Source organism: Scyliorhinus torazame, chromosome 3 (genome assembly GCF_047496885.1).
Source record: "Scyliorhinus torazame isolate Kashiwa2021f chromosome 3, sScyTor2.1, whole genome shotgun sequence".
Lineage (NCBI taxonomy): Eukaryota > Metazoa > Chordata > Chondrichthyes > Carcharhiniformes > Scyliorhinidae > Scyliorhinus > Scyliorhinus torazame.
The window spans coordinates 361,478,573-361,506,271 of NC_092709.1; the positions used below are offsets into that span (position 1 = coordinate 361,478,573).

Genomic DNA, 27,699 nt, shown 5'->3' on the forward strand with positions numbered 1-27,699 from the left:
CAGCGCCAGGGCAGCACGGTGACACAGTGGTTAGCACTGCTCCTTCACAGTGCCAGGGTTCAATTCCGGCCTTGGGTGACTGTCTGTGTGGTGTCTGCACGTTCTCCCAGTGTCTCCGCGGGCTTCCTCTGGGTGCTCCGGTTTCCTCCCACAGTTCAAAAATGTGCAGGTTAGGTGGATTGGCCATGATACAAATTGCCCCTTATATCCAGGGATGTACAGGTTAGGTAGGGTTACGGGGATAGAGTGAGATATGGTGCTCTTTCAGAGGGTAAGTGCAGACTTGATGGGCTGAATGGCCTCCTTCTGCACTGTACAGATTCTATGATTCAATTCCACTGTTAAATAAAATAGATCAGTAAGTAAATTTGCAATAACATTGATATGTTCTCCCTCATTGTTTCCTTACCTGTTGTAAAAGATCCATATTCCACATCTGTCCTCCTGACACAATAAATGGAGAGATGATTCTGTACTGATTAAGTTCTTGACGGAGCTTTACTTGATGTTTCAGGAAACCATCTCCAGTTTCAATGCCAGAAAACCACGTCACTATTATACAAGTACAGATGAGAATGTTAATTTGAACTGTGAATAATGATAATTGAGGACGATAAAGCATCCGCTTCGATTCTTACTAAAACAGTGGTAAAGGATGATTGAGTGATGTCACAATATACCTCTTGCAGAATTACGTGCACCATCAAGCTGGGTTTTGTCGGCCTTCAAACTAACTTGTGAATCTCAGGTCATGTACGGCATGAAAGGCCAAGTGGATCAAAAGGGGGAAATCATAGCAGTCCCCAATCATCGAGGCAAAGGGAGTTTCGGGAGAAACAGACATGAGCATGAGGAAGAAACAAGGAAGAGGAGAAAGAAAATAGCAGGCAATGTGGGCATTGGAAAGATTTAGTGAGGGGAGAATTGAGAAGTAAGGGTTGAAGGAGGTTAAAGGGACGTTGAAAGAGATGGAGGAAATAAAGGGGATTCAAGGAAGGAGGAGGAGGTGGAGAAAGTAGCACAGTGTTATGAGCCAGGGCTTAGAAAACTCCAAAGTATATCATGGAGTTCACCTGACCTACAACTGTTTATTGATTTTGTTACGATGAGCACACGGGACTGCCTTTCAGCTGTTATTCAACACAGGCCTTCAGCACTTTTAATCAAAAACAAACTATATTCTGCGAATTTAGTTAACATTTTTATAAACACACAGTCAGCATTTTTATCAACTACCAACATAAATACCCCACACAGCTACAGAACTCTATATATAACCCTTAATAAATTCCCCTAAGCTGTTTCAATTTAATAACAACATCCCATAAACAGGTACTTTCAAAGGTGTGGCCCAGCCCCCAGCACTCAAAACCTTGTATAGATGCTCTTGGTTTCTTTTCAAATCATCAGGTGTGAATTCCTTCCAGAAAGCAGTTATTTCTTTTCAAGTGATCAAGTGATCTGGAAACAGCTTTTAACATGCAGCGAGAGAGACAGGACAAGACTTCTCTGTCTGAATTTGGCATCAAAATGTGAAAACAAAAGCAAAACCCAGAGCCGCACAACAGCTCCCAGCTCAAAAACAAAAGTAATACCCAGAACCACAGCCCAGCTCCACCCACACAATGACATCACTGAAGTCATGTGATGAGACAAAACATTTCTAAAAGGGACACTCCCATGACAATAGAGATGAATCACAAAATTTACAGTGCAGAAGGAGGCTATTCAGCCCATCGAGTCTGCACCGGTCCTTAGAAAGAGCACTCTACTTAAGGCCACTCCTCCACCCTATCCCAGTAACCCCACCTAACCTTTTGGCCACTAAGAGGTGATTTGTCATGTTTTTAAAAATAACTAAATTGTTCAGGGGGGTTAAGCTTGGTGGGAGGGCTGATGTATTCCAGGTTGGGGACAAGGGGATTTTCTTCTTTGAGGCCTTCAATCCATCTTTAAATATTGTGGAGACCCATAACAGAGGCAACCACAGCTGCCGCCTGTCTACCAAGCATTTCCAGGACAGAGCTCGGCTCTTGGTTCTATTTTGGAGGGCACTTAAACTCCCTTTGATCGTGAGAAGCCTCAAGATTCACAGCTGAAGGCTTGTTGCTCATGAAGAATTGGTCTTGTTAATTCCCGGCAGGGGTCTGGGGCTCCTGCTATGGCCGGGAGTGGGTGTGCAGAGCAAGGCTTTCAAGCACGGTGGCCAACTGGCTCGGTAGATGGCAGTCTGAGAGAAGGCAGGGCATGTAAGGGTGGGGGAGGCTGGGGGGAATTGAGGGTCCCGGGGTGGAAACCCTGATTTTTTTTTTTTTTCGTTCATGGGATGAGGGCATCGCGCACTGTGCCAGCATTTACTGCCCATCCCTAATTGCCTTTGAGGGACAGTTGAGATTCAAATCCACTGCTGTGGGTCCGGAGTTCTATATCGGCCAGACCAGGTAAGGATGGCAGATTTCCTTTCCTAAAGGACATTAGTGAACCAGATGGGTTTTTACGACAATCGGCAATGGTTTTCATTAATTCAAATTTTATCATCTGCAGTGGTGGGATTTGAAACTGGGACCCCAAAGTACTCTGGATCTCTGGGTTACGCGTCTAGTGACAATACCACTACACCACCGCCTCCCCATTGTCGGTGTCTCTCCTTCTCCAATTTTTTACAGATATACAGAATATGGAAGAGGTTGTCTGTCCCGCAGAGCTGTAGGCGATGTGCTGATGGCAGCCCAGGCAGCCAGACACCAGAGAAGGTGGCAGCACCCCATGTGCAGGGGGCCGCCACACACCCTGAAGACCCAGCCACCTACAAGGCTGAGGAGGAACCCAGAGGGAGATGCCAGCGACAGTCCAAGGTGTACAGGATTCGTTGGTCTTTTAACGAGATGACGGACAGCACATGCCACAGAAGACAGTCTCAACAAAGAAACGGTGCAGTACCCGTCCCATGTCTTCACGGACTTGGCTCCCTGTGGAGGAGGACATTAGCTCCTTGGTAGCCTTGTAGATCACCGCAGCCCTGACTTTCTCCACAACCAGTTCATTCCAGAGCTCACACGGGGACTTGTGCGCCATGACCGCAGCTACAGCCCACAAGTGCACCCGAGAGGTAACAGGTGCCCTGTATGCCTGGGCATCAGACTATATCAACTTTAAGCTAGACCAGGCCCACCAAGATGCCCATGCTGCAGGATTCTCTGCCATCGGCGGGATGCCCCAGGTCCAAACGCAATAGATGGCACGCATGTTGCCTTGCGCGCACCATGGTATGACTATGTGTCCTTCATTAACAGGAAAGGGTTCCACTCCCTGAATTTTCAACTTATATGTGATTACCGCCACCGGATCATGCACATGTATGCACGCTCCCAGGAAGTGTCCATTACAGCTCCATCCTGGGGCAGTCAATGATCAAGGACTTCAAGGACCACCCCTGGATGACAGATTGGCTCTTGGGGGATATGAGGTACCTGCTGATGACGCCAGTTCAGAGGCGTGGTAGACCAATGTGGAGACCCGACATAACGGGGCCCATGTTGCCACCCATGTATTGGACTGCGGAAAATGCGGTTCGGTTGCCTGGAACTGCTCTATCAGTGCACTGCAGTACACCCCCCAAAGAGCCGTCCGCTAGGTGGTGGTCTGCTGTGCCAGCTTGTGGAGGTGATGTGGTGGAGGAGGGGGATGCCTTGCCTGAGGAGCCGGACCAGGAGGGGCTGGAATGACGAACCTGGGAATGAGCCACAGGAGGTGCCGGAGTATTGAGGACAGGAGGCAATGAGAGTCCGGCATTCCTGGAGGGCCAGGGAGGCTCTCACCCTCGACCAATTCAACGAGGCTTTGTTTGTCAGCTCACCCTCCCCCGGCCCCCACCCCTCCTAACCCCCCAATCCCCTCAAATCTCCTTCCCCCATTCCTCTCCTGCCCACCCATTCCCCAACACTCCCACCCCACCCCGACTACCCTATTCCACCCTCCAAGGAGCTGTATAACATCACCCTGCCTGGGGTGATGGGCCTGTGCCGACACTGTCAGCGGGTCACAAGGCAGGAGAGTAATAACTCGCTGTGTGTAAAGCTCTGGTGCTCCTCACTTTATGCCGAAGTCTGACTCCTGTCTTTCTGCTGACAGCGCGCTCACACTCATCCTCGGAACGGGGTCTGCGTCAGGGGCGTTTGATCTTGGACCAGTGTGCCCAGGGAGCGGGGGTGTGGGGAGAGCGGAAGGAAATAGGGGGTGGGGGGGGGGGGCGGTGCAGCTTCACATGTATGAGGTGTAAGACGTTTTAATAGTGAACATTTGACATTTCCATTCCTCCGAGCTAGATGGTGACGCCCCACACAGTGCCCACTCAGTGATCCTCGCTCTTCTTTATCTTTCGTAGTCTACTGCTACGTCTCGGTGTGTTACCAGGATGTACATCAGAGGTAGAGGCTGCCACCTGCTTCAGCCACCCTATGGCATTCATGCCCCCTCTCTGGAAGGCCTGGAGCTGGATGGCCCCAGGCGACCTACCAATGTCACTGGCAACGCCCTGCCATCCTGTTCGACCAGCTACTCTGATATGCCTGTGTCAGAAGGGGGGAAATCGGAAGAACTGAAGACTGTCATCACCTCCATAGAGCAGGCCCCAGGTCGGCCTCCAGTGCTTCCTCCTCCCTGATGGGCCTTGGGGGTCGATGGGCAAAAGGAGTGAGCTCCAGAGGCTTCTGCGTCAGGACATTGGGAATTGTTCTTACTATGGAGGGAAGGTTCACCAGGCAAATTCCTGAGATGGCAGGACTGTCATGATGAGAGACTAAGGTTTACCAGGCTGATTCCTGGGATAGTGAGACTGTCATATATGGAGAGACTAAATTGGTTAGGATTATATTTATTGTAGTTTAGAAGAGTGAGGGAGGATCTCATAGAAACTTTGGAAAATGACCACCAATGGATGTACTATTTCTCGGGCCACTTCCTGAAATACTCTGGGATGAAGATCGTCAGGCCCTGGTTACCATCTTCAATTCCATGAATTTCCCCAAAACCATTTCTCTACTAATACTAATTTTCTTCAGCTCCTCACTGAAACTTGTGTTTCTCAGAACCTCCGGTACATTATTCATGTCTTCCTTTGTGAAGACAGAAGTGTGGTGAATGTAAATACAGTTAATTCACCAGTTATGTTCTATGTTTGGACGAGACGGTGAAACTGGCGACTTCACTGGAGGTCGCTTTCCAGAGCCTCACTGCATTTCCGGCCGAACACTCGACTCCCTCGTGAGCTCCCGACCAGAGACTACCCCAGGCCCCACCCGCTCATCATGGGGGTTGCCTTGTTATTTTTGCGGCCAGCCTCAACAGCTTCGACAGCACTGCCCGGCCCGCAACGCGCACTGCAACAGTTGCGGCTTAAAAGGGCACTTCGCCAAGGTCTGCCTCACCAAGCCTAAGCACGCGAACTCTCAGACCCGGACTACCGACTCTCAGGCCCGCAGACCTCGCAATGTGACAGCGTGCCTGCCGACTCCGCACAGCACGTGCGACTCACGGGGCCGCCTTTTTGGCCATCCTCCCCCACGCGGCCGGCCACGTGCGATCCATGGGGGCCATCTTGGACGCCATCTTCCTCCACGTCCGCCACGCTTGATCAATGGGGGCTACCATCTTGGGCGCCATCTGCTACGCTGCTCAACGTGTACGACCTGCTCGGACAGTCACCGGGGGGCCGTCCCAGCACAGCCGACCACGCCGCCGGTTACCCTCAACTCAACGCAGTCACCTTGGACCAGTCGCGACCCAAGCATCTCAAGAGCTCAATGATGATTGTCCGGGTTAATGGGTACGAGACACCTTGCCTGTTCGACTCCGGGAGCACCGAGAGTTTCATCCACCCGGATCTGGTAAGCCGCTACTCTCTCCCGATATTCCCGGCGCAACAAACAATTTCCCTCGCCTCCAGGTCGCACTCGGTACAAATCCGAGGGTGTACTACGGTAACCGTAGCAGTACAGGGCGCTGAGTACATTAATTTCCAGCTGTACGTGCTCCCAGACCTCTGTCCTTTTAGGGCTCGATTTTCAATGTAATCTCAAGAGCCTGACGCTTCGCTTTGGCGGACCCCTGCCCCCCCCTCACTGTGTGCAGCCTAGCCACTCTGAAAGTTGACCCTCCTTCCCTCTTCGCAAACTCACCGCTGATTGCAAGCCAGTAGCCACTCACAGAAGGCGATATAGCATGCAGGACAGAATAGTTATTAGGTCTGAGGTCCCGTGTCTCTTGCGGGAAGGAGTCATAGAGGCCAGCAATAGCCCCTGGAGAGCTCAGGTGGTGGTCCTCAAGACCGGGGAGAAGCTCCGGATGGTGGTTGATTACAGCCAGACTATTAACCGGTTTACGCAACTTGATGCGTACCCCCTTCCTCGGATTGCAGACATGGTCAATCAGATCGCTCACTACCACGTGTTCTCCACGGTGGATCTGAAGTCTGCATACCATCAGCTCCCAATCCATCCGGAGGATCGCCACTACACGGCGTTTGAGGCAGATGGCCACCTTTTTCATTTCCTCCGGGTCCCTTTTGGCGTCACGAATGAGGTTTCGGTGTTCCATCGAGCAATGGACCGAATGGTGGACCAGGACGGGCTGCGGGCCACATTTCCGTACTTGGACAACGTCACCATCTGCGGCCATGATCAGCAGGACCACGACGCCAACCTCCACCGATTTCTCCAAACCACCCAGAAAATTAATCTCACCTATAATAAGGAGAAATGCATTTTCCACACCACCAGGCTAGCCATCCTCGGCTACGTCGTGGAAAATGGAGTCCTAGGGCCCGACCCTGACCTTATGCGCCCCCTCCTCCAATTCCCTCTCCCTCACTGTCCCAAGGCCCTCAAGAGGTGCCTTGGATTTTTTCCCTACTACGCCCAGTGGGTCCCCCAGTATGCGGACAAAGCCCGCCCACTATTTAAGGCCACCCTTTTCCCTCTGGCAGCCGAGGCCCGCCAGGCCTTCAGCTGCATCAAGGCGGACATCGCCAAAGCCGCGATGTGCGCGGTGGACGAGTCCGTCCCCTTTCAGGTGGAGAGCCGCCACCCTCAATCAAGCAGGCTGACCGGTTGCGTATTTTACACGCACCCTCACCGCCTCTGAACTTCGACACTCCTCGGTTGAAAAAGAGGCTCAAGCCATCATGGAAGCCGTGCAGCACTGGAGGCACTACCTCATTGGTAGGAAGTTTACCCTCGTCACCGACCAACGATCGGTAGCCTTCATGTTCGACAATACGCAACGGGGCAAAATCAAGAACGATAGGATCTTGAGGTGGAGGATCAAACTCTCCACCTATAATTACGAATAGTATATCGTCCTGGGAAGCTCGAGTCCTCAGATGCCCTGTCCCGCGGCACATGCGCCAGTGCGCAAGAGGACCGACTACGGGCTATCCACGACGACCTCTGCCACCCAGGGGTCACCCGGCTCGCCCATTATATCAAGGCCCGCAGCCTGCCCCACTCCACCGAGGAGATCAAAGCTGTAACCAGGGACTCCCAAATCTGTGCGGAGCGTAAACCGCACTTCTATCGACCAGATAAGGCCCACCTGGTGAAGGCGTGCCGGCCCTTTGAACGCCTCAGTATCGATTTCAAAGGGCCCCTCCCCTCGAATAATCGCAATACCTACTTTCTCAATATTATTGATGAGTTCTGCCGTTTCCCGTTTGCCATCCCTTGCCCCGACATGACCACCCCCACTGTTATCAGAGCCCTACAGTGTCTTCACCCTGTTTGGCTTCCCCAACTACGTCCACAGCGACAGGGGCTCATCGTTCATGAGCGACGAACTGCGTCAGTACCTGCTCAGTAAAGGCATCGCCTCGAGCAGGACTACCAGTTACAACCCCCGGTGAAACGGACAGGTGGAGAGGGAGAACGCGACGGTCTGGAAGACCGTCCTACTGACCCTACGGTCCAGGAATCTCCCGGTTTCCCACTGGCAGGAAGTCCTCCCCGATGCGCTCCATGCTCTTTGGTCCCTCCTATGCACGGCCACAAACCAGACTCCTCATGACCGCTTGTTTATTTTCCCTAGGGAGACTACCTCAGGGGCCTCGCTCCCACCCTGGCTGTTGACACCAGGTCCGGTTCTCTTCCGGAAACACGTTCGGACCCATAAGACCGATCCCCTGGTAGAAAGGGTCCAGCTCCTGCACTCAAACCCGCACTACGCTTATGTTGAGCACCCCGATGGTCGACAGGATACCGTCTCCCTCCGAGACCTTGCGCCCACAAGCTCCGCCACCACTATGTCCACAGTACCCCCCGCGCTGTACCCCGCTATTTCTCCCATGCCTAGCGCCCCCACGCCCATTTAGCTCCCATCTTCCTTTGTGAACACAGAAGCAAAGTATGAATTTAGTTCCTCAGCCATTTCTTTATTCCCCGTTATGAATTCTCCCGTTTCAGACTGTAAAGGGACTACATTCGGTTTCATCACTCATTTTCTCTTCACATACCTGTAGAAAGTTTTACAGTCAGTTTTTATGTTCCCCGCTAGCTTACTTTCAAATTGTATTTTCCCCTTAATCAATCCCTTTGTCTACCTTTGCTGAATTTTAAACTTTTCTCAATCCACAGGCCTATTGCTTTTTCATGTTAATTTGTTTGCCTCTTCTTTGAATCTAATACTGTCTCTAATTTCCCTTGTAAGCCAGGGTTTGGCCACAGTTCCCTTTCGACTCTTGCCCCAAATAGGAATAAACAACTTTTGGAATTCACCTATTGGTTCCTTGAATGCTGCCATTGCCTGTCCGCTGTCTTTCCTTTCAGTAATGTTTCCCAGTCCCAGATTGTGCCTCAGAGCCTGTCCATGAATGTTGCCCTGGTAAACCTTAGTCTCTCCTTATGACAGTCCCGCTATCCCAGGAACCTGCCTGGTAAATATTTGCTGCACTCCCTCCATAGCAAGAACATCCTTCCTCAGATAAGGACACCAAAACTACACACAATACTCCAGGTGTGGACTCACTAATGCCCCAGGCAATTGGAGTAAAATATCTCTATTCCTACACTCAAATCCTCTCACTATGAAGGCCAACATACCATTTGCCTTCTTTACTGCCTGCTGTACCTGCGTGCTTACTTTCAGCGTCTGATGTACGAGGACACCAAGGTCTCGCTGAGTATCCACCTCTCTCAATTTACACCCATTCAAATAATATTTTCCTATTTTTGCTACCAAAGTGGATAATCTTTTATCCACAATATACTGCATCTACCATGCAGTATACTGCATCTGCCATGCATGTACCCACTCACTCAGCCTGTCCAAATCCCAATGAAGCATCTCTGCATCCCTCACAGCTCACCCTCCCGCCCAACGTTTTTTCATCTGCAAATTTGGAGATAATACATTTTTGTTCCCTCGTGCGCTGGTGAAAGATGGAGGTGACAGCTGTGACACCTCAATGGTGATCTCCACAGAGCTCTCCTCCAAGGTGGTGTTTTGGGGGTGGGGGGGGAACAGCCACTTCAAATGAAGATCTTGCAGGACAATTTACATCCTGTGAGAGAATGGGCATGTGGTCAGTGAGAGGGAAGGCTCATTTTGCCTGACATGAACTCACTTGAGACAGGTCACCTGGGTGAAGGGGCAGTGGACCCTCACCTTTGGGCGCAGGCCAACCTCACTGTCAGTGGCTGCTCTATCCTTGATAAACCACGCAATGTCCAGGGTCCATTCCTCATAGGGGTTGAGGATTCAAACCTCCGGTACTCTGGCCCCCCTTCTTGGCCCTTTCCATTTATTGTGGGATATCTTCTGCTGCAGGGAGTTCGTACAGAATTACTCACCCCCAAGTTTGATGTCCCCCATTACCTGCCAGTCTCCTGTCCTTTACAAAGTTCATCGCCTCTTCTGGCGATCCGAAATAAAGTTCTTGGCCCTTGTAAGTGACCCACAAATGAGCTGGATACAGTATGTCGAACTTCACCCCCACCTTAAAGAGAATCGATTGAACTTTATTGAAGCTTGCCCATCTTTTGGCCAGTTCTGCACCCAAGTCCTGGTAAATGCGCAGCTCGTTATCTTCCCTTTTGCAGTTCCTCGTCTGCCTGGCCCACCTCCAGATCTGTTCCTTGTCCAGGAACTGGTGCATTCGTACCACCATCGCCCTCGGCGGCTCATTCATCGGCAGCTTCCTCATAAGCGCTCTGTGTGCCCTGTCCACCTCCAATGGCTGAGTAAACGCATCTTCCCCCAGCAGCTTCTCGAACATACGCGCTGCATATGCCCCTTAATCCGATCCCTCGCTGCCCTCCGGAAAGCCAACGATCTTGCGCGACCTGTTCTTCAGATCCTCCACTTTCTCTTGCAGCCTTTTCTGGTGGTCCTTCATCAGCTCCACCTCCGCCGCCATCGCGGTTCGCTGGTCCTCGTGCTCAGCCACCGCCTCTTCCACCTTCTGGATCACCTGGCCCTGGGCTTCCAATCTTAGCTCCAACCGATCAATCCCCGTCTTAATCGGGTCCAGGTACTCCTGTCTTTGCTTAGCAAAGCTTTCCTGGAGGAAGTTCACCACCTGCTCTGTTGACCACTGGGCCGGCAATCCGAGCTCCAGAGTCTTCGCATGTTTTCCTGTGCTGCCCACTCCACTCCCTTCTTTGACCAACAATCTCTCCTTTTCAGACCACTTTTGGTCCACAAATCCAGACACTGGTGGGGATTCTTCACCTCTACCTCACCAGTCTCCTATTTTGCCGACCCAATCCCCCATAAGTCGGGGAAAAAGGTCTCAAAGATCCACCACGAGCGGGAGCTACAAATAAGCGACCAATCACTCTATGGCCGCCACCAGAGGACTGTGTGGTGAACCACTGTAATAGGAGATGTAAGGTAGGACCTGCATTACAGGTTCGCCGGTAGCGCCTGCCGGCTGGCTCCGCCCAGGGAGAACTGTATAAATATGCATGACCTCCAGTGCCCTGCCATTTCGCCAGCTGCAGCAGGAGGCCACGCATCTGACTGTAATAAAGCCAGTTGTACCCAACTTTAGTCTTTGTGCAATTGATCGCGCATCAATTTATTAGTCAGATTTTCCACAGAATGGATATCAGAATTAAGCCCAATCGCCTGCAGCTGGATCCGCACTCGCCCGCACCAGAAAAGACTTTACTCACTGGCTAGCATGTTTTGAGGCCTACATCAAGGCTGCGGACCCCGAGCCAACGGAGGCTCAGAAGATAAACGTCTCATACTCCAGACTGAGCTCCAGCGCGTTCCCGTTGATCAAAGACACAAAAGCAATGGAACTCCTTAAGGAACACTACGCGCAGAAGGCGAACACGCTCTTCGCCAGGCATGTACTGGCCACCCGCTCACAACTACCTGGTGAGTCCATCGAAGACTTCTGGCGGGCCCTAATTCCACTCGTCCGGGACTGTGACTGTCAGGCGGTAACGGCCGCCAAACACGCGAATCTCCTCATGGGCGATGCCTTCGTGATGGGGATTGCGTCGGACCGCATCTGAGAATGATTACTGGAAGGGGCCACGCTCAAACTGGCGGAGACGAAAACCTTGGTGCTCTCCATGACGGTTCGCATCCCGTAACGTACAATCGTACGCCTCCCGCCGCGCTGCCCACCCTTCTACTCCTTCTACCCCTCCTGGGCCCCGCCGACAACCTCCTCAGCCGGGGCCCTGCCTTCCCAATACGCCTGTGCCGCACGCCGATCCGCACACACCGGGGGTCCCCGCTGCTACTTCTGCGGTCAGTAGAAGCACCCCCGCCAACACTGCCCGGCCCGCACTGCAGTTTGTAAAGCCTGCAGTAAAAACGGCCACTTCGCGGCGGTGTGCCAGGCCCGCGCAGTCGCTGCAATCGCGCCCGCTATCGCCCCCTCCCCCACGCCAGACGCACAATGGGAGCCGCCATCTTCTCCTCCCGGGTCCATGTGCAACCAATGGGCGCCGCCATCTTGGCCCCCTTCGGCCACGTGCACCCCATGGGCGCCGCCATCTTGTCCCAACCCCGCATTGTGCACACCTTGTCCCCCACAGGGTCTCCGGACATCCCATCGGAACCGCACACGCTCGCCACCCAAAGCATCTGATGGCTACCCGCAGCCCGCTTCGATGACGGACTGTCAACATGGACTTTTCTTTCCCTACCACTGTACATAATTGCACTAATTGTGTATAGTTTCACGTCACCTCCGCCGGACTCATTTTTAACAGGGGGTGAATGTGGTGAACCACTGTATTAGGGGATGTAAGGTAGGACCTGCACTACAGGCTCGTCGGTAGCTCCTGCCGGCTGGCTCCGCCCACGGAGAACTGTATAAATATGCATGACCTCCAGAGCCCTGCCATTTCGCCAGCTGCAGCAGGAGGCCACGCATCTGACTGTAGTAAAGCCACAGTTGCACCCAACTTTAGTCTTTGTGCAATTGATCGTGCATCAGTCTGACAATCTCGGCCTCTGTCCTTGTCCAATCATGCAGGGACTTGGAGTCACATTTTGCCACGCAGTCGTGTGTGTACAGGGAGTATAGTAGGGGGTTAAGTACGCAGCCTTAAGGGTCCTCAGACTATTGTGGAGGAGGTGTCATTTATCCTTACTGATTGTGGTCTATGGATCAGGAAGCCGAGGACCCAGCTGCAGAGGGAGGAGCAAGTCCTCGGTTTTGGAGCTTTGCTATGAGCTTGGCTGAGATTATGGATTTGATGACGGAGCTGTCGTCAATAAATAGGAGTCTGACGTAGGAGTCCTTGTTGTCGAGATTCAGGGATGATTTATTTTGGATTCAGGGATGATTTATTTTGGATTGAGGGGGTGATTTATTTTGGATTGAGGGGGTGATGTATTTTGGATTGAGGGATGATTTATTTTGGATTCAGGGATGATTTATTTGGGATTCAGGGATGATTTATTTTGGATTCAGGGATTATTTATTTTGGATTGAGGGGGTGATTTATTTTGGATTGAGGGGGTGATTTATTTTGGATTCAGGGATGATTTATTTTGGATTGAGGGGGTGATTTATTTTGGATTGAGGGGATGATTTATTTTGGATTCAGGGATGATTTATTTTGGATTGAGGGGGTGATTTATTTTGGATTGAGGGGGTGATGTATTTTGGATTGAGGGGGTGATGTATTTTGGATTGGGGGTTATTTATTTTGGATTCAGGGATGATTTATTTGGGATTCAGGGATGATTTATTTTGGATTGAGGGGGTGATTTATTTTGGATTGAGGGGGTGATTTATTTTGGTTTGAGGGATGATTTATTTTGGATTGAGGATGATTTATTTTGGATTGAGGGGATGATTTATTTTGGATTGAGGGAGGTTCTCCCGGTGTCTGCGTGGGATTTTTTCCGGGTGCTCCAGTTTCCTCCCGCAGTATACAGATGTGCAGGTTATGTGGATTGGCATTAGTGTCCAAAAAAGGTTAGGTGGGGTTACTGGGATAGGGTGGAGGTGGCTTAAATAGAGTGCTCTTTCCAAGGGCCGGTGCAGACTCGATGGGCCGAATGGCCTCCTTCTGCACTGTAAATGTTATGATTATGATTCTATGATTTATTTTGGATTGAGGGTTGATTTATTTTGGATTGAGGATGATTTATTTTGGATCCAGGGATGATTTATTTTGGATTGAGGGATGATTTATTTTGGATTGAGGGGGTGATTTATTTTGGATTGAGGGGATGATTTATTTTGGATTCAGGGATGATTTATTTTGGATTGAGGGGGTGATTTATTTTGGATTTTGGGGGTGATTTATTTTGGATTCAGGGATGATTTATTTTGGATTGAGGGGGTGATTTATTTTGGATTGAGGGATGATTTATTTTGGATTAAGGGGTGATTTATTTTGAATTGAGGATGATTTATTTTGGATTGAGGGGTGATTTATTTTGGATTGAGGGGGTGATTTATTTTGGATTTTGGGGGTGATTTAATGTGGATTCAGGGATGATTCATTTTGGATTGAGGGGGTGATGTATTTTGGATTGAGGGAGTGATTTATTTTGGATTTTGGGGTGATTTAATGTGGATTCAGGGATGATTTATTTTTGATTGAAGGGGTGATTTATTGTGGATTCGGGGATGATTTAATTTGGATTTAGAGGGTGATTTATTTTGGATTGAGGGGGTGTTTTTATTGGGTTGAGGGGTTTACATTTTGACAAAATTGAGGGGCTGATTTATGAAAGCTTGAGTGTTTCTGGGGGTGACTGATCAGGTAGTTTTGGGGATTGAGCGGTTGACTTTTGGGAGGTCATTTTTGGGGGATTGAGCGGTTGACTTTTGGGAGGTCATTTTTTTGGGGTTGAGGGCCGATTGTGGGGGTGATGTTGGGTGCTGAGGGGAGATTTCCTGGATGTATTAGGTGATTTGGGGGAATTATGGGGTGATTTGGGGAGTTGAGTTATTTTGGGGCGTTGAGATGCAATTCTGCGGGTTTGAGGGGTGATTTTGGATGTTATTATGAAATGAAATGAAATGAAAATCGCTTATTGTCACGAGTAGGCTTCAATGAAGTTACTGTGAAAAGCCCCTAGTCGCCACATTCTGGCGCCTGTTCGGGGAGGCTGGTACGGTGATTATCTGGGTGTATTGGGTGACTTGGGATATTAAGGATGGTTTTGGAGTTCAGTGATGACTTTGGGGGTGCTTTTAGGGTAGTTCTGTGGGTTAAGTGGTGATTTGGAGGCGCTGTGGTAATTCTGGGGGTTCCATGATGGTTTTGGCTGTTCAGTGGCTATTTGGGGTGATTTTGTGGGTTCAGTGATTTTTGGGCTGATTATGGGGGTTTGTTGTGAATTACGGGGCTTTACTGGTGATATTAGGGGGTTATGTGATTTTGGGGTGATCTTGAGGGTTCAGTGGTGATTATTGTGGGGGTTTGGTGGTGATCTTGGGGTTTAGTGGTGATTTTTGGAGGTTATGTGTGGTTTCAGGAGATTCGGTGATGATTTTAGGGGTCAGTGGTGTTTTGGGGAAGGCTCTGGAGGCTGTGTGATTTGGGGAGCCCAGTGGTGATTTTGGGATGATTTGGGGGGTCCAGTGATGATTTGGGGGTTCAGTGATTTTAGTGGTGATTTGGGGATGATTTAAGGGGGTTGTGGTGATTCTGGGGATTGAGAGATTTTAGGGTGGTTTTGGGGGGGTCAGTGGTGATTTGGCAGTCCAGTGTGATTTGGGGGTAATTTTGGACAGCACAGTGGTTAGCACTGTTACTTCATCGCGCCAGGATCCCAGGTTCAATTCCCGGCTTGGGTCACTGTCTGTGCGGAGTCTGCACGTTCTCCCCGTGGCTGTGTGAGTTTCCTCCGGGTGCTCCGGTTTCCTCCCACAAGTCCCGAAAGACGTGCTGTTAGGTGAATTGGACATTCTGAATTCTCCCTCTGTGTACCCGAACAGGCGCCGGAATGTGGCGACTAGGGGATTTTCACAGTAACTTCATTGCAGTGATGTCAGCCTACTTGTGACAATAAAGATTATTATTTTGGGGATTCAGTGCTAATTCCGGGGGGGATTTGGAGGGTCCAGTGTGATTTTGGGGGTTGTGATATTTGGGAGTTCAGTGCTGATTGGGGTGCTGATTTCAGGGGTTGTGGTGATCAGGGGGTGGTTTAGGGGGTTTCAGTGGTAATTTTAGGGGTTGTGGTGATTTTGGGGTTGTGCTGCTTTGGTGGTTATCAGGGGTTATTGCTGATTTTAATCATTTGGGGGGTTCAGTGCTGATTTCAGGTGTTCAGTGTGGTTTTGGATGATTTGCGGGGTTGTGTTCGACGTTCAGTGGTTATTTGGGGGTTCCGTGGTGATTTTGGGGATTGTGGTGATTTGGGGGTGGTTTTGGGGGTTCAATGGTGATTTTGGGGTTTGTGATGATTTTGGGGGTTTGGGGTGATTTTGGGGATTGTGATGATTTTGGGGGTTCGGTGATGATTTTGGGGGGTTGTGGTGATTCTGGGGATTCCGTGATGATTTTGCGGGTTGTGGTGATTTGGCAGATTGTGATGATTTGGCAGATTCAGTGATGATTTTGGGGGTTGTGGTGATTGTGGGGTTTCAGTGATAATTTTGTGGGGGTTGTGGTGATTTTGGGGGTTCAGTGATGATTTTGGGGGTTTGGTGATGATTTGGAGGATTCAGTGATGATTTTGGGGGTTTGCTGATGATTTGGAGGATTCAGTGATGATTTTGGGGGTTCGGTGATGATTGGAGGGGGTTGTGGTGATTTGGAGGATTCAGTGATGATTTTGGGGGTTCGGTGATGATTGGAGGATTCAGTGATAATTTTGGGGGATTGTGGTGATTTTGGGGGTTGTGATGATTTTGGGGGTTCAGTGATGATTTGGAGGATTCAGTGATGATTTTGGGGGTTTGGTGATGATTTGGAGGATTCAGTGATGATTTTGGGGGTTCAGTGATGATTTTAGGGGTTCGGTGATGATTTGGAGGATTCAGTGATATTTTGGGGGTTCGGTGATGATTTCGAGGATTCATGGATGATTTTGGGGGTTCGGTGATGATTTGGAGGATTCAGTGATGATTATGGGGGGTTCGGTGATGAGTTGGAGGATTCAGTGATGCTTTTGGGGGTTGTGATGATTCTGGGGGATCGGTGATGATTTGGAGGATTCAGTGATGATTCTGGGGGTTCAGTGATGATTTTGGGGGTTCGGTGATGATTGGAGAATTCAGTGATGATTTTGGGGGTTCAGTGATGATTTGGAGGACTGTGATGATTTTGGGGGTTCGGTGATGATTTGGAGGATTCAGTGATGATTTTGGGGGGTTGTGATGATTGTGGGGGCTGTGGTGATTTGGAGGATTCAGTGATGATTCTGGGGGTTCAGTGATGATTTTGGGGGTTCAGTGACGATTGGAGGATTCAATTATGATTTTGGGGGTTCGGTGATGATTTGGAGGACTGTGATGATTTTGGGGGTTCGGTGATGATTTGGAGGATTCAGTGATGATTTTGGGGCTTCGGTGATGATTTGGAGGTTTCAGTGATGATTTTGGGGGGGGTTGTGATGATTGTGGGGGCTGTGGTGATTTGGAGGATTCAGTGATGATTTTGGGGGTTCGGTGATGATTGGAGGATTCAGTGATGATTTTGTGGGGTTGTGGTGATTTTGGGGGTTGTGATGATTTTGGGGGTTCAGTGATGATTTTGGGGGTTCAGTGATGATTGGAGGATTCAGTGATGATTTTGGGGGTTCGGTGATGATTTGGAGGACTGTGATGATTTTGGGGGTTCGGTGATGATTTGGAGGATTCAGTGATGATTTTGGGGGGTTGTGATGATTGTCGGGGCTGTGGTGATTTGGAGGATTCAGTGATGATTTTGGGGGTTCGGTGATGATTTGGAGGATTCAGTGATGATTTTGGGGGTTCGGTGATGATTTGGAGGACTGTGATGATTTTGGGGGTTCGGTGATGATTTGGAGGATTCAGTGATGATTTTGGGGGTTCAGTGGTTCACCTGCTGCTGGCCGGTAAGCGCTGGAATTGGCCGTCGAGCTCCCTGGCCCCGGGAGGACAGTGTGGTTGGCGGCCGCCTCCAGTGCATTGAGGAGGTGGCTGACGATGGCGATGATGAGCAAAGCGGCAGCAGCCATCACCGAGAGAGCGAGAGCGGCAGCTCAACCGTCACACATTCAAACCCGCGCAGCCGCACAAGCCGCTCGCCTCCACTGCGCAGCCGCACAAGTCGCCCGCTCCCACCGCGCAGCCGCACAAGCCGCCCGCCTCCACTGCGCAGCCGCACAAGCCGCCTCCACCGCGCAGCCGCATAAGCCGCCCGCCTCCACTGCGCAGCCGCACAAGCCGCCCGCCTCCACTGCGCAGCCGCACAAGCTACCTCGCTATCCAAGTTTTCCAGTTTTGAGGAAAAACCTGGAAGTTTGATTCAGGTTCTGTGTGAAGATGTGCAGGTTGCTGGGGTTATGGGATAGGGAGGGGCAGTGGCATCTTTGTCGTAAGTTATTAACAGAAGCACCCTGGGTCTGAGAGAGGCCACTCAGCCCACCCTGGCTGCTAGCCCCTGAGTGTGATCCCACTTCCAGCAGCATCGCGGCGGGGTCCAGCATTCAGACAAAGATCACTCACTTGAGCATTTCAGCCTCAACCACCAACTTAGGCAGTGGATTCCCGACGCGGGGAAGTTTTCTCCTCGTCGCCTCTAATCCTACCAACTACCCTCAATCTCAGGTCCTCAGCTCCTGTCTGCCCTGTCCAGCCCCTCTATATTGTACCACCCAATGCAGTCACCCCCTCGGCCTCCTCTGTTCTGAGGAATGCAACCCTGGTCTATCCAATCTCTCCTCACAACTGCAATTGTGGCGACTAGGGGCTTTTCACTGTCTTAAGGTGATGTCCCGGAGGACTGGAGAATAGCCAATGTTGTTCCTCTGTTTAAGAAGGGTAGCAAGGATAATCCCGGGAACTACAGGCCGGTGAGCCTTACTTCAGTGGTAGGGAAATTACTGGAGAGAATTCTTCGAGACAGGATCTACTCCCATTTGGAAGCAAATGGACGTATTAGTGAGAGGCAGCACGGTTTTGTGAAGGGGAGGTCGTGTCTCACTAACTTGATAGAGTTTTTCGAGGATTAGTAAGTTTGCAGACGACACAAAGGTTGGTGGAATTGCGGATAGCGATGAGGACTGTCAGAGGATACAGCAGGATTTAGATTGTTTGGTGACTTGGGCGGAGAGATGGCAGATGGAGTTTAATCCGGACAAATGTGAGGTAATGCATTTTGGAAGGTCTAATGCAGGTAGGAAATATATAGTGAATGGTAGAACCCTCAATGAAATGAAAATCGCTTATTGTCACAAGTAGGCTTCAATTAAGTTACTGTGAAAAGCCCCTAGTCGCCACATTCCGGCACCTGTTCGGGGAGGCTGTTACGGGAATTGAACCGTGCTGCTGGCCTGCCTTGGTCTGCTTTCAAAGCCAGCAATTTAGCCCTGTGCTAAACAGCCCCAAGGGTATTGAAAGACAGAGCGATCTAGGTGTACAGGTCCACAGGTCACTGAAAGGGGCAACACAGGTGGAGAAGGTAGTCAAGAAGGCATACGGCATGCTTGCCTTCATTGGCCGGGGCATTGAGTATAAGAATTGGCAAGTCATGTTGCAGCTGTATCGAACCTTAGTTAGGCCACACTTGGAGTATAGTGTTCAATTCTGGTCGCCATACTACCAGAAGGATGTGGAGGCTTTAGAGAGGGTGCAGAAGAGATTTACCAGAATGTTGCCTGGTATGGAGGGCATTAGCTATGAGGAGCGGTTGAATAAACTCGATTTGTTCTCACTGGAACGACGGAGGTTGAGGGGCGACCTGATAGAGGTATACAAAATTATGAGGGGCATAGACAGAGTGGATAGTCAGAGGCTTTTCCCCAGGGTAGAGGGGTCAATTACTAGGGGGCATAGGTTTAAGGTGAGAGGGGCAAGGTTTAGAGTAGATGTACGAGGCAAGTTTTTTACACAGAGGGTAGTGGGTGCCTGGAACTCGCTACCGGAGGAGGTGGTGGAATCAGGGACATTTAAGGGGCATCTTGACAAATATATGAATAGGATGGGAATAGAGGGATACGGACCCAGGAAGTGTAGAAGATTGTAGTTTAGTCGGGCAGCATGGTCGTCACGGGCTTGGAGGGCCGAAGGGCCTGTTCCTGTGCTGTACATTTCTTTGTTCTTTGTTTGTTTTGTAACTTCATTGAAGCCTACTTGTGACAATAAGCGATTATTATTATTTTCAAACCCTTGCCACATTCTTATCAATCTCGAAAGAAAGAAAGAACAAAGAAAATTACAACACAGGAACAGGCCCTTCGGCCCTCCCAGCCTGCGCCGATCCAGATCCTTTATCCAAACCTGTCACCTATTTTCCAAGGATCTACTTCCCTCTGTTCCCCGCCGTTCATACATCTGTCTAGATGCATCTTAAATGATGCTATCGTGCCCTCCTCTACCACCTCCACTGGCAAAGCGTTCCAGGCACCCACCACCCTCTGCGTAAAAAACTTTCCACGCACATCTCCCTTAAACTTTCCCCCTCTCACCTTGAAACCGTGACCCCTTGTAATTGACACCCCACTCTAGGAAAAAGCTTGTTACTATCCACCCTGTCCATACCTCTCAGAATTTTGTAGACCTCAATCTCCTCTGCACTCTCTCCAGAGCAATTCTATCTTTCCTGTAATGTGGACCAGACCTGCACACAATACTCCAGCTGTGATCTAACTAGTGTTTTCTACAATTCCAACATTACATCCCTGGTTTGGTATTCAATACCTTGCCCAATAAAGGAAAGCATTTGATTTACTTTCTTGATCACTTTGTCCACCTGTCCTGCCACCTTCAAGAACCTGTGGAAGGCCTCTCACTTCCTCCACTGACTTCTCTTCATATTTTCCCATTTATTGAGTATCCCTTGCTTTGTTTGCCCTGCCCAGATGTATTACCTCACTTCCCGGTTGAATTCTGTTTGCCACTTCTTTGCCACTCGATCAAACCATTGAGATCATTCTGGAGGCGACGGCCAATTTTCAGATTATCTGCACATTTCCCAATTATGCTATCCCCATTTATGTCCAAATCATTAAAATATACAACAAATCTCAATTAGGTCACCCCTTAACCTCCTCTGTTCTAGGAAACCAGCACAAGCCTATCCAGTCTCTCCTCCTTGCTGAAATTTCCCAGCTCTCTGAAAATACTGTGGGGACTGCGGTGCTGGCCATGGAGTGAGTGGTCCCACACTTGGGGGCTCCAGCTTGAGGTGGTATCTTTTGTCCCCACCCGATTTGAGGGAGTGTTTGCGGGTGTGAGGTAACTAAAATAAATAAATAAACTCCACTGTCACAAGTCGGCTTACATTAACACTGCAATGAAGTTACTGTGGTGCATGAGCACTGAGGGGTTGCAGGATTTCAGGGTAGGGCCAGTTTAATGGCTTGCCAGGCAAGGAGTGTAACAAGGAAGAGGCAACAGCTTGAGGTGTGACACAGGAAAAGATGGAGGAGGGTGCCGGGATGTCGTTGCCCGCCCAGTGGTTTGTTAGGGGATCTGTTGAAATGTATGATGCAACTGTTCCTAATTCTTCTTCCTCAAGGGATACCAATGATTGAGGGAAGCCCATCAGAACTGATACACTCACGGTATTTGAGTCTCCTCAATGGCAGTGTCCCAACCCAAGACAAACACTTTGGGATGAGATCCCGAGGCAGATCCTCGCCTCAATCACAGCAGTGTTTGTATCATCAGATGGTGGCGAAAGCACAAAGGCTTGTCTTGCATCATTGTTGTCCGCCGATGATTCTTGTCAGTTCACAGAGTGATTAGCAGAGTAGAGCAGACCATCACATCCCAGCGAGTCATGAGGCCAGAACAATGTGACAGTGAGAGCCTTCTCCCGCGGATGGAAATGGCTGGCACGAGGGGACATAGCTTTAAACTGAGGGGTAATAGATATAGGACAGAGGTCAGAGGTAGGTTCTTTACGCAAAGAGTAGTGAGGCCGTGGAATGCCCTACCTGCTACAGTAGTGAACTCGCCAACATTGAGGGCATTTAAAAGTTTATTGGATAAACATATGGATGATAATGGCATAGTGTAGGTTAGATGGCTTTTGTTTCGGTGCAACATCGTGGGCCGAAGGGCCTGTACTGCGCTGTATTGTTCTATGTTCTATGTTCTATAATGGCATAGTGTAGGTTAGATGGCTTTTGTTTCGGTGCAACATCGTGGGCCGAAGGGCCTGTACTGCGCTGTATCGTTCTATGTTCTATGTAACAAGTGTGAATGCTGGAATCATTCTCTCAGCGAGTGTTTGGACATCACCTGAGATGTCAGTGATTGCCTTTGAGGGCTAAGTGAGATAGAGACATTTGATCTCATTTAACTTTACTCGTCTTGTAACTTGTCAGCAATTGCAGTGCTGAGGGCCCATCTACCACGTCTTCCATTCTCCATGACATCAGCGCACTCATACCATCCCTCAGTAGCCCTCCAAGATTCCCAGGAGCCCTGTATCTTCATCTTCCTCTTTCCTTGGATTCTCCTCTGGATTCTCCTCTGGCAAAGGCTCGCCTCTTTGCATTGTTAGGCTGTCAAGGACACAGCAACGTGCGATCATGTGGGAATCTACCTCAGGGGTGGATTGCAATGAGTCACCTGAGAGTTACAAGTATCTTAAAGGCATTGTCAGAAGTCGTATTGTCAGAGGTCGTACTGTCCGAGGTCGTATTGTCAGAGGTCGTATAGTCAGAGGTCATATTGTCAGAGGTCGTATTGTCAGAGGTCGTATTGTCAGAGGTCGTATTGTCAGAGGTCGTATTGTCAGAGGTCGTATTGTCAGAAGTCGTATTGTCAGAGGTTGTATTGTCAGAGGTCGTATTGTCAGAGGTCGTATAGTCAGAGGTCATATTGTCAGAGGTCGTATTGTCAGAGGTCGTATTGTCAGAAGTCGTATTGTCAGAGGTCGTATTGTCAGAAGTCGTATTGTCAGAGGTCGTATTGTCAGAGGTCGTATTGTCAGAGGTCGTGTTGGCAGAGGTCGTGTTGTCAGAGGTCGTGTTGGCAGAGGTCGTATTGGCAGAGGTCGTATTGTCAGAGGTCGTATTGTCAGAGGTCGTATTGTCAGAAGTCGTATTGTCAGAGGCCGTATTGTCAGAGGTCGTATTGTCAGAGGTCGTGTTGGCAGAGGTCGTGTTGTCAGAGGTCGTGTTGGCAGAGGTCATATTGTCAGAGTTCGTATTGTCAGAGGTCGTATTGTCAGAGGTCGTATTGTCAGAGGTCGTATTGTCAGAGGTCGTGTTGGCAGAGGTCGTGTTGTCAGAGGTCGTGTTGGCAGAGGTCGTACTGGCAGAGGTCGTATTGTCAGAGGTCGTGTTGACAGAGGTCGTATTGTCAGAGGTCGTACTGGCAGAGGTCGTATTGTCAGAGGTCGTATTGGCAGAGGTCGTACTGTCAGAGGTCGTACTGTCAGAGGTCGTATTGTCAGAGGTCGTACTGGCAGAGGTCGTACTGTCAGAGGTCATACTGGCAGAGGTCATACTGTCAGAGGTCGTGTTGTCAGAGGTCGTGTTGGCAGAGGTCGTATTGTCAGAGATCGTATTGTCAGAGATCGTATTGTCAGAGGTCGTACTGGGTGAGGTCGTACTGTCAGAGGTCGTACTGTCAGAGGTCGTGTTGGCAGAGGTCGTATTGGCAGAGGTCGTATTGTCAGAGGTCGTATTGTCAGAGGTCGCACAGTTTGCCCTGGAGCCATCCAGCCAGCAGACTATACTAAACCTGGTATTGTGCAGTGAGATGGGATTCAATAATCTCAGAATGAAGCAGCAACAAAAATATATCAAAATGTCACGTTCAGTTTGTGGGAGAGAAGAGAGTAGGCCTGAGACTATTGGCAGGATCCACTGTCCTGCTGCACCCGCCGGCAGTGGCATTCGTCATCCCGGCAGCCAGCCAATGGGGCTTCCCATTGTAGGCACCCCATGCCGTTGGGAAAACTGCGAGCGTGAGAGCGCTGCGGGCGAAAGAGAGGATCCTGCCGACGGAGAATCCAGCCCCACATGTTTAAACTTAACTAAGGGCAACAAGAAGGGCACAAAGGCAGAGCTTGCTGAAGTGAATTGGCAAATTAGGCTAAGGAGTAGGTTTGTAGAAATGCAGTACACGTCAGAATGTATTTAGGAATGCACAGAATAGACATTCCAACGATTGAGAAAAAAGCTGAGTGAAATCCCGCCATCAGTGGTTAACTAGAAAGGTTAAAGGTCATATCAAACTCAACGAAAAAGCATATATTTGTTCAAACATGGGTCAGAAGATTATCAGACTATAAGGAACAGCAGATGAAAAATTAATAAAGAGTTTCAAAATTCGAGTGTAAGAAAAAGCTAGCCAGAAATATAAAACCAGAGTTTCTATATTTCAAAAAAAATGACCAAGTTAACAAGGTGAGCATTGGTCCGATGGAAAGTAAGTCTGGAGGATTGATAATGGAAAACATGAATTAAAGAGGTATTTTGCATCACTATAGAGTCTACAAGCCACATCCCTGGAGCAGCTATAAGTCAGGAAATGGAAGGGAGGGAGGAACTCAGGAAAATGACAATCTGCAGGGTGGTTGGAGGGGCTGAGCAAATTGTTGGGTCTGTGGGCTGACAGCTCCTCCGGCCCTGATGGATTTCATAAAAAGAAGTGGCTCCTGATATAATTGAGGTATAGACTTAGAACATAGAACATAGAACGATACAGCGCAGTACAGGCCCTTCGGCCCACGATGTTGCACCGAAATCTACACTATGCCATTATCATCCATATGTTTATCCAATAAACTTTTAAATGCCCTCAATGTTGGCGAGTTCACTACTGTAGCAGGTAGGGCATTCCACGGCCTCACTACTCTTTGCGTAAAGAACCTATCTCTGACCTCTGTCCTCTATCTATTACCCCTCAGTTTAAAGCTATGTCCCTCGTGCCAGCCATTTCCATCCGCGGGAGAAGGCTCTCACTGTCCACCCTATCCAACCCCCTGATCAATTTGTATGCCTCTATTAAGTCTCCTCTTAACCTTCTTCTCTCCAACGAAAACAACCTCAAGCCCATCAGCCTTTCCTCATAAGATTTTCCCTCCATACCAGGCAACATCCTGGTAAATCTCCTCTGCACCCGCTCCAAAGCCTCCACGTCCTTCCTATAATGCGGTGACTGGCCTGCTCCTGCAAAGACAAGTGTTTTTAAAGGAGAAACTTACCTCCCAGAAATCACTTGCGCACTGCTCCCGCTGAAATTGACTAACCTGCTCCGCTCCCGCTGAAAACTTGGGAAAGGTTACATTAGATTGGAGGATGGCAAATGTTACATTAATCAATTGTTAAGGTCAGGGATTAGAGAACCCCAAAGTGTATAATGGAGTTCACCTGACCCACAACTTTTAATAGATTGTGGTTCGGGGAGCACACGGCCCACTCTACAGGTGTGGGACAGCAGAAATGGAAAAGTATTTTTTAAAAGCAAAACAATGTTTATTCTATGAACTCAAGTTAACCTTTTTAAAACATACAGTGAATATCTTAGCAACCATCAATTCAAATACAACCCCCAAAGAATACAACACTAAGTAATCCATAAGCTGTCCTTTTAACATCCAGAACACTTAAAAAAAAAACTTTTAAACAGAAGCACATCTGGTTAAAGTCACTACTGCGAGCATTTATAATTCTGAATTCACCAAATGATCAAGAGATAGTCTTTTCATGAGAGAGAGATCAACAGTGCACCTGCTCTGTCTGGCTTCAGCTCCAACACTGACATTGAAACTAAAACCCCCACACCCTGCAGCAAACGGCCTAAAACGAAAGTAAAAAGCTGACAGACAGCCCAGCTCCACCCACTCTCTGACATCACTGCAGTAGTAAACACCCATTTCTTAAAGGTACGCTCACTACAGATATTTATATACACACCCATTTATAAACACCCATTTCTTAAAGGTACGCTCACTACAGATATTTATATACACACCCATTTATAAACACCCATTTCTTAAAGGTATTCTCACATGATACCTCCCCCCCAGAAAAAAAAACCCATCAACTTCAAGATGGTTTCATTTTTCAACTTTTCACTATCCTTTAAGAAATGCACACAGTAAATATACTTTTCTGTTTAAAAAAAACATAGTCCATTTTTGCTCTTCTTCCTCCAACTGGAATCCTTCTTGATTGACAGTCTCTTCGAACAGGAAGGTCCTTGCATGATCCGTCCATTTCTCTACGCCTCGGCCCCTTGTAATTCTCCAACACAGGAGCATTAGTTATCACAGCTTTCAGGCCTTCAAATGCCTGTTGAAAATCCGCTGTCCACTGAAATTTTCGATGTTTCTTCAGCAAGTCCATCAGTGGAGCAATCACGCTACAAAGATTTTTCACCATTGTTCGAACAAATCCACTCATGCCAAGAAATCGCATTATTTCCCTTCGTCGTGAGGGTATCGAAAACTCCTCAAGGAAAGTGACTTGGGTTTTTCCAAATTCACTTTTGGCTAGGTTTACCAGCAAACCTGCCTCATGAAGTTGACCAAATAACTCCATCAGATGTTTTACATATTCTTTCCATGTCTGGCTGAAAATTACCAGATCGTCGATGTATACCGCACAATTGGGTAATCCTGAAACAACTTTGTTAGTTAACCGTTGAAATGTGGCTGGGGCGTTTTTCATGGCAAATGGCATAACTTTGAATTGGTTTATACCATCTGGAGTCACAAAAGCTGAAATCTCCTTCGCCCTTTCGGATAAAGGTACCTGCCAGTAACCTGAAAGTAAATCCTGTTTGGAGATAAAAGCTGATTGTCCCACTTTCTCAATGCAATCCTCCAAACGTGGGATAGGATAAGAGTCCGTTCTTGTAACTGCATTAACCTTTCTAAAGTCCACGCACAACCGTTGGGTACCGTCTGGTTTAGATACGATCACTATGGGTGAGCTCCATTGGCTGCAACCCACTTCAATTATGCCATTTTTAAGCATACTCTTTGTTAACTTGTGCCAATTTTAAAGGGTGAAGTCTATATGGATGTCGTTTGATTGGAACAGCATGTATAGCCATTTTAGTACTTCCCAAGGTATCTCTACAAACGTGTCCACATGATATCAATAACTCTTTCAGGTCAGTTCGTTTTTCCTCTGGAAGGTAACGCAACAATTTATCCCAATTTTTCAGAACATCCTCGTTTTCCAGTTTAATTTGAGGTATGTCAAATTCACAGTCATCTGGATTTGGTCCGTCACTTTGAATTAGAATCATTAAAACCTCCTCCTTTTTCTCTCCTTCCCTTTCAAAGTATCTTTTAAGCATATTCACATGACACACTCGATGAATCTTCCTTCTATCTGGTGTTTGTACCACATAATTCACCTCACTTCATTTCTTTTCAATCTGACAAGGTCCACAAAACCTAGCTTCTAAAGGCTCACCTACCACTGGTACAATACTAAAATGTTATCTCCACTGGAAAAACAACAACATTTGGATTTCTTGTCTGCGATCCGTTTCATCACATTCTGTGCAACTTTCAAATGTTGTCTCGCCAATTCACCTGCTCTATTTTTTTGAATAAATATTTTATTGAAAATTTTTGGTCAACCAACACAGTACATTGTGCATCCTTTACACAATATTATAACAACACAAATAACAATGACCTATTTTATAAACAAAAAATGAATAAATAATAAATAACAAAAATGAAAACTAACCCTAATTGGCAACTGCCTTATCACAAGTAACACTCTCCAAAAATATAATTTAACAGTCCAATATATAATTATCTGTCGCAACGACCTATACATATTATACAGTATATATTGACAACCCTGAGAGTCCTTCTGGTTCCTCCTCCCCCCCCCCCCCCTCCCCCTCCCCCCCCCCCCCCATCCTGGGCTGCTGCTGCTGCCTTCTTTTTTCCATTCCATCTATCTTTCTGCGAGATATTCGACGAACGGTTGCCACCGCCTGGTGAACCCTTGAGCCGACCCCCTTAGAACGAACTTAATCCGCTCTAGCTTTATAAACCCCGCCATGTCATTTATCCAGGTCTCCACCCCCGGGGGCTTGGCTTCTTTCCACATTAACAATATCCTGCGCCGGGCTACTAGGGACGCAAAGGCCAA

General features: G+C 48.7%; 1 protein-coding gene across 1 annotated transcript in view; it reads right to left on the reverse strand.

Moving 5' to 3' along the window:
- Window positions 1-17,628, reverse strand: part of LOC140409441 (disintegrin and metalloproteinase domain-containing protein 12-like) — a 587,674-nt gene extending 570,046 nt beyond the window's left edge. The window contains exons 1-2 of the mRNA XM_072497874.1: window positions 17,493-17,628; window positions 410-552 (exon numbers count right to left, since the gene is read on the reverse strand). Of these exons, the coding sequence (XP_072353975.1) occupies window positions 410-552; window positions 17,493-17,628 (279 nt within the window). The remainder of the gene's footprint in view (window positions 1-409; window positions 553-17,492) is intronic.
- Between the last annotated feature and the right edge of the window lie 10,071 nt (window positions 17,629-27,699).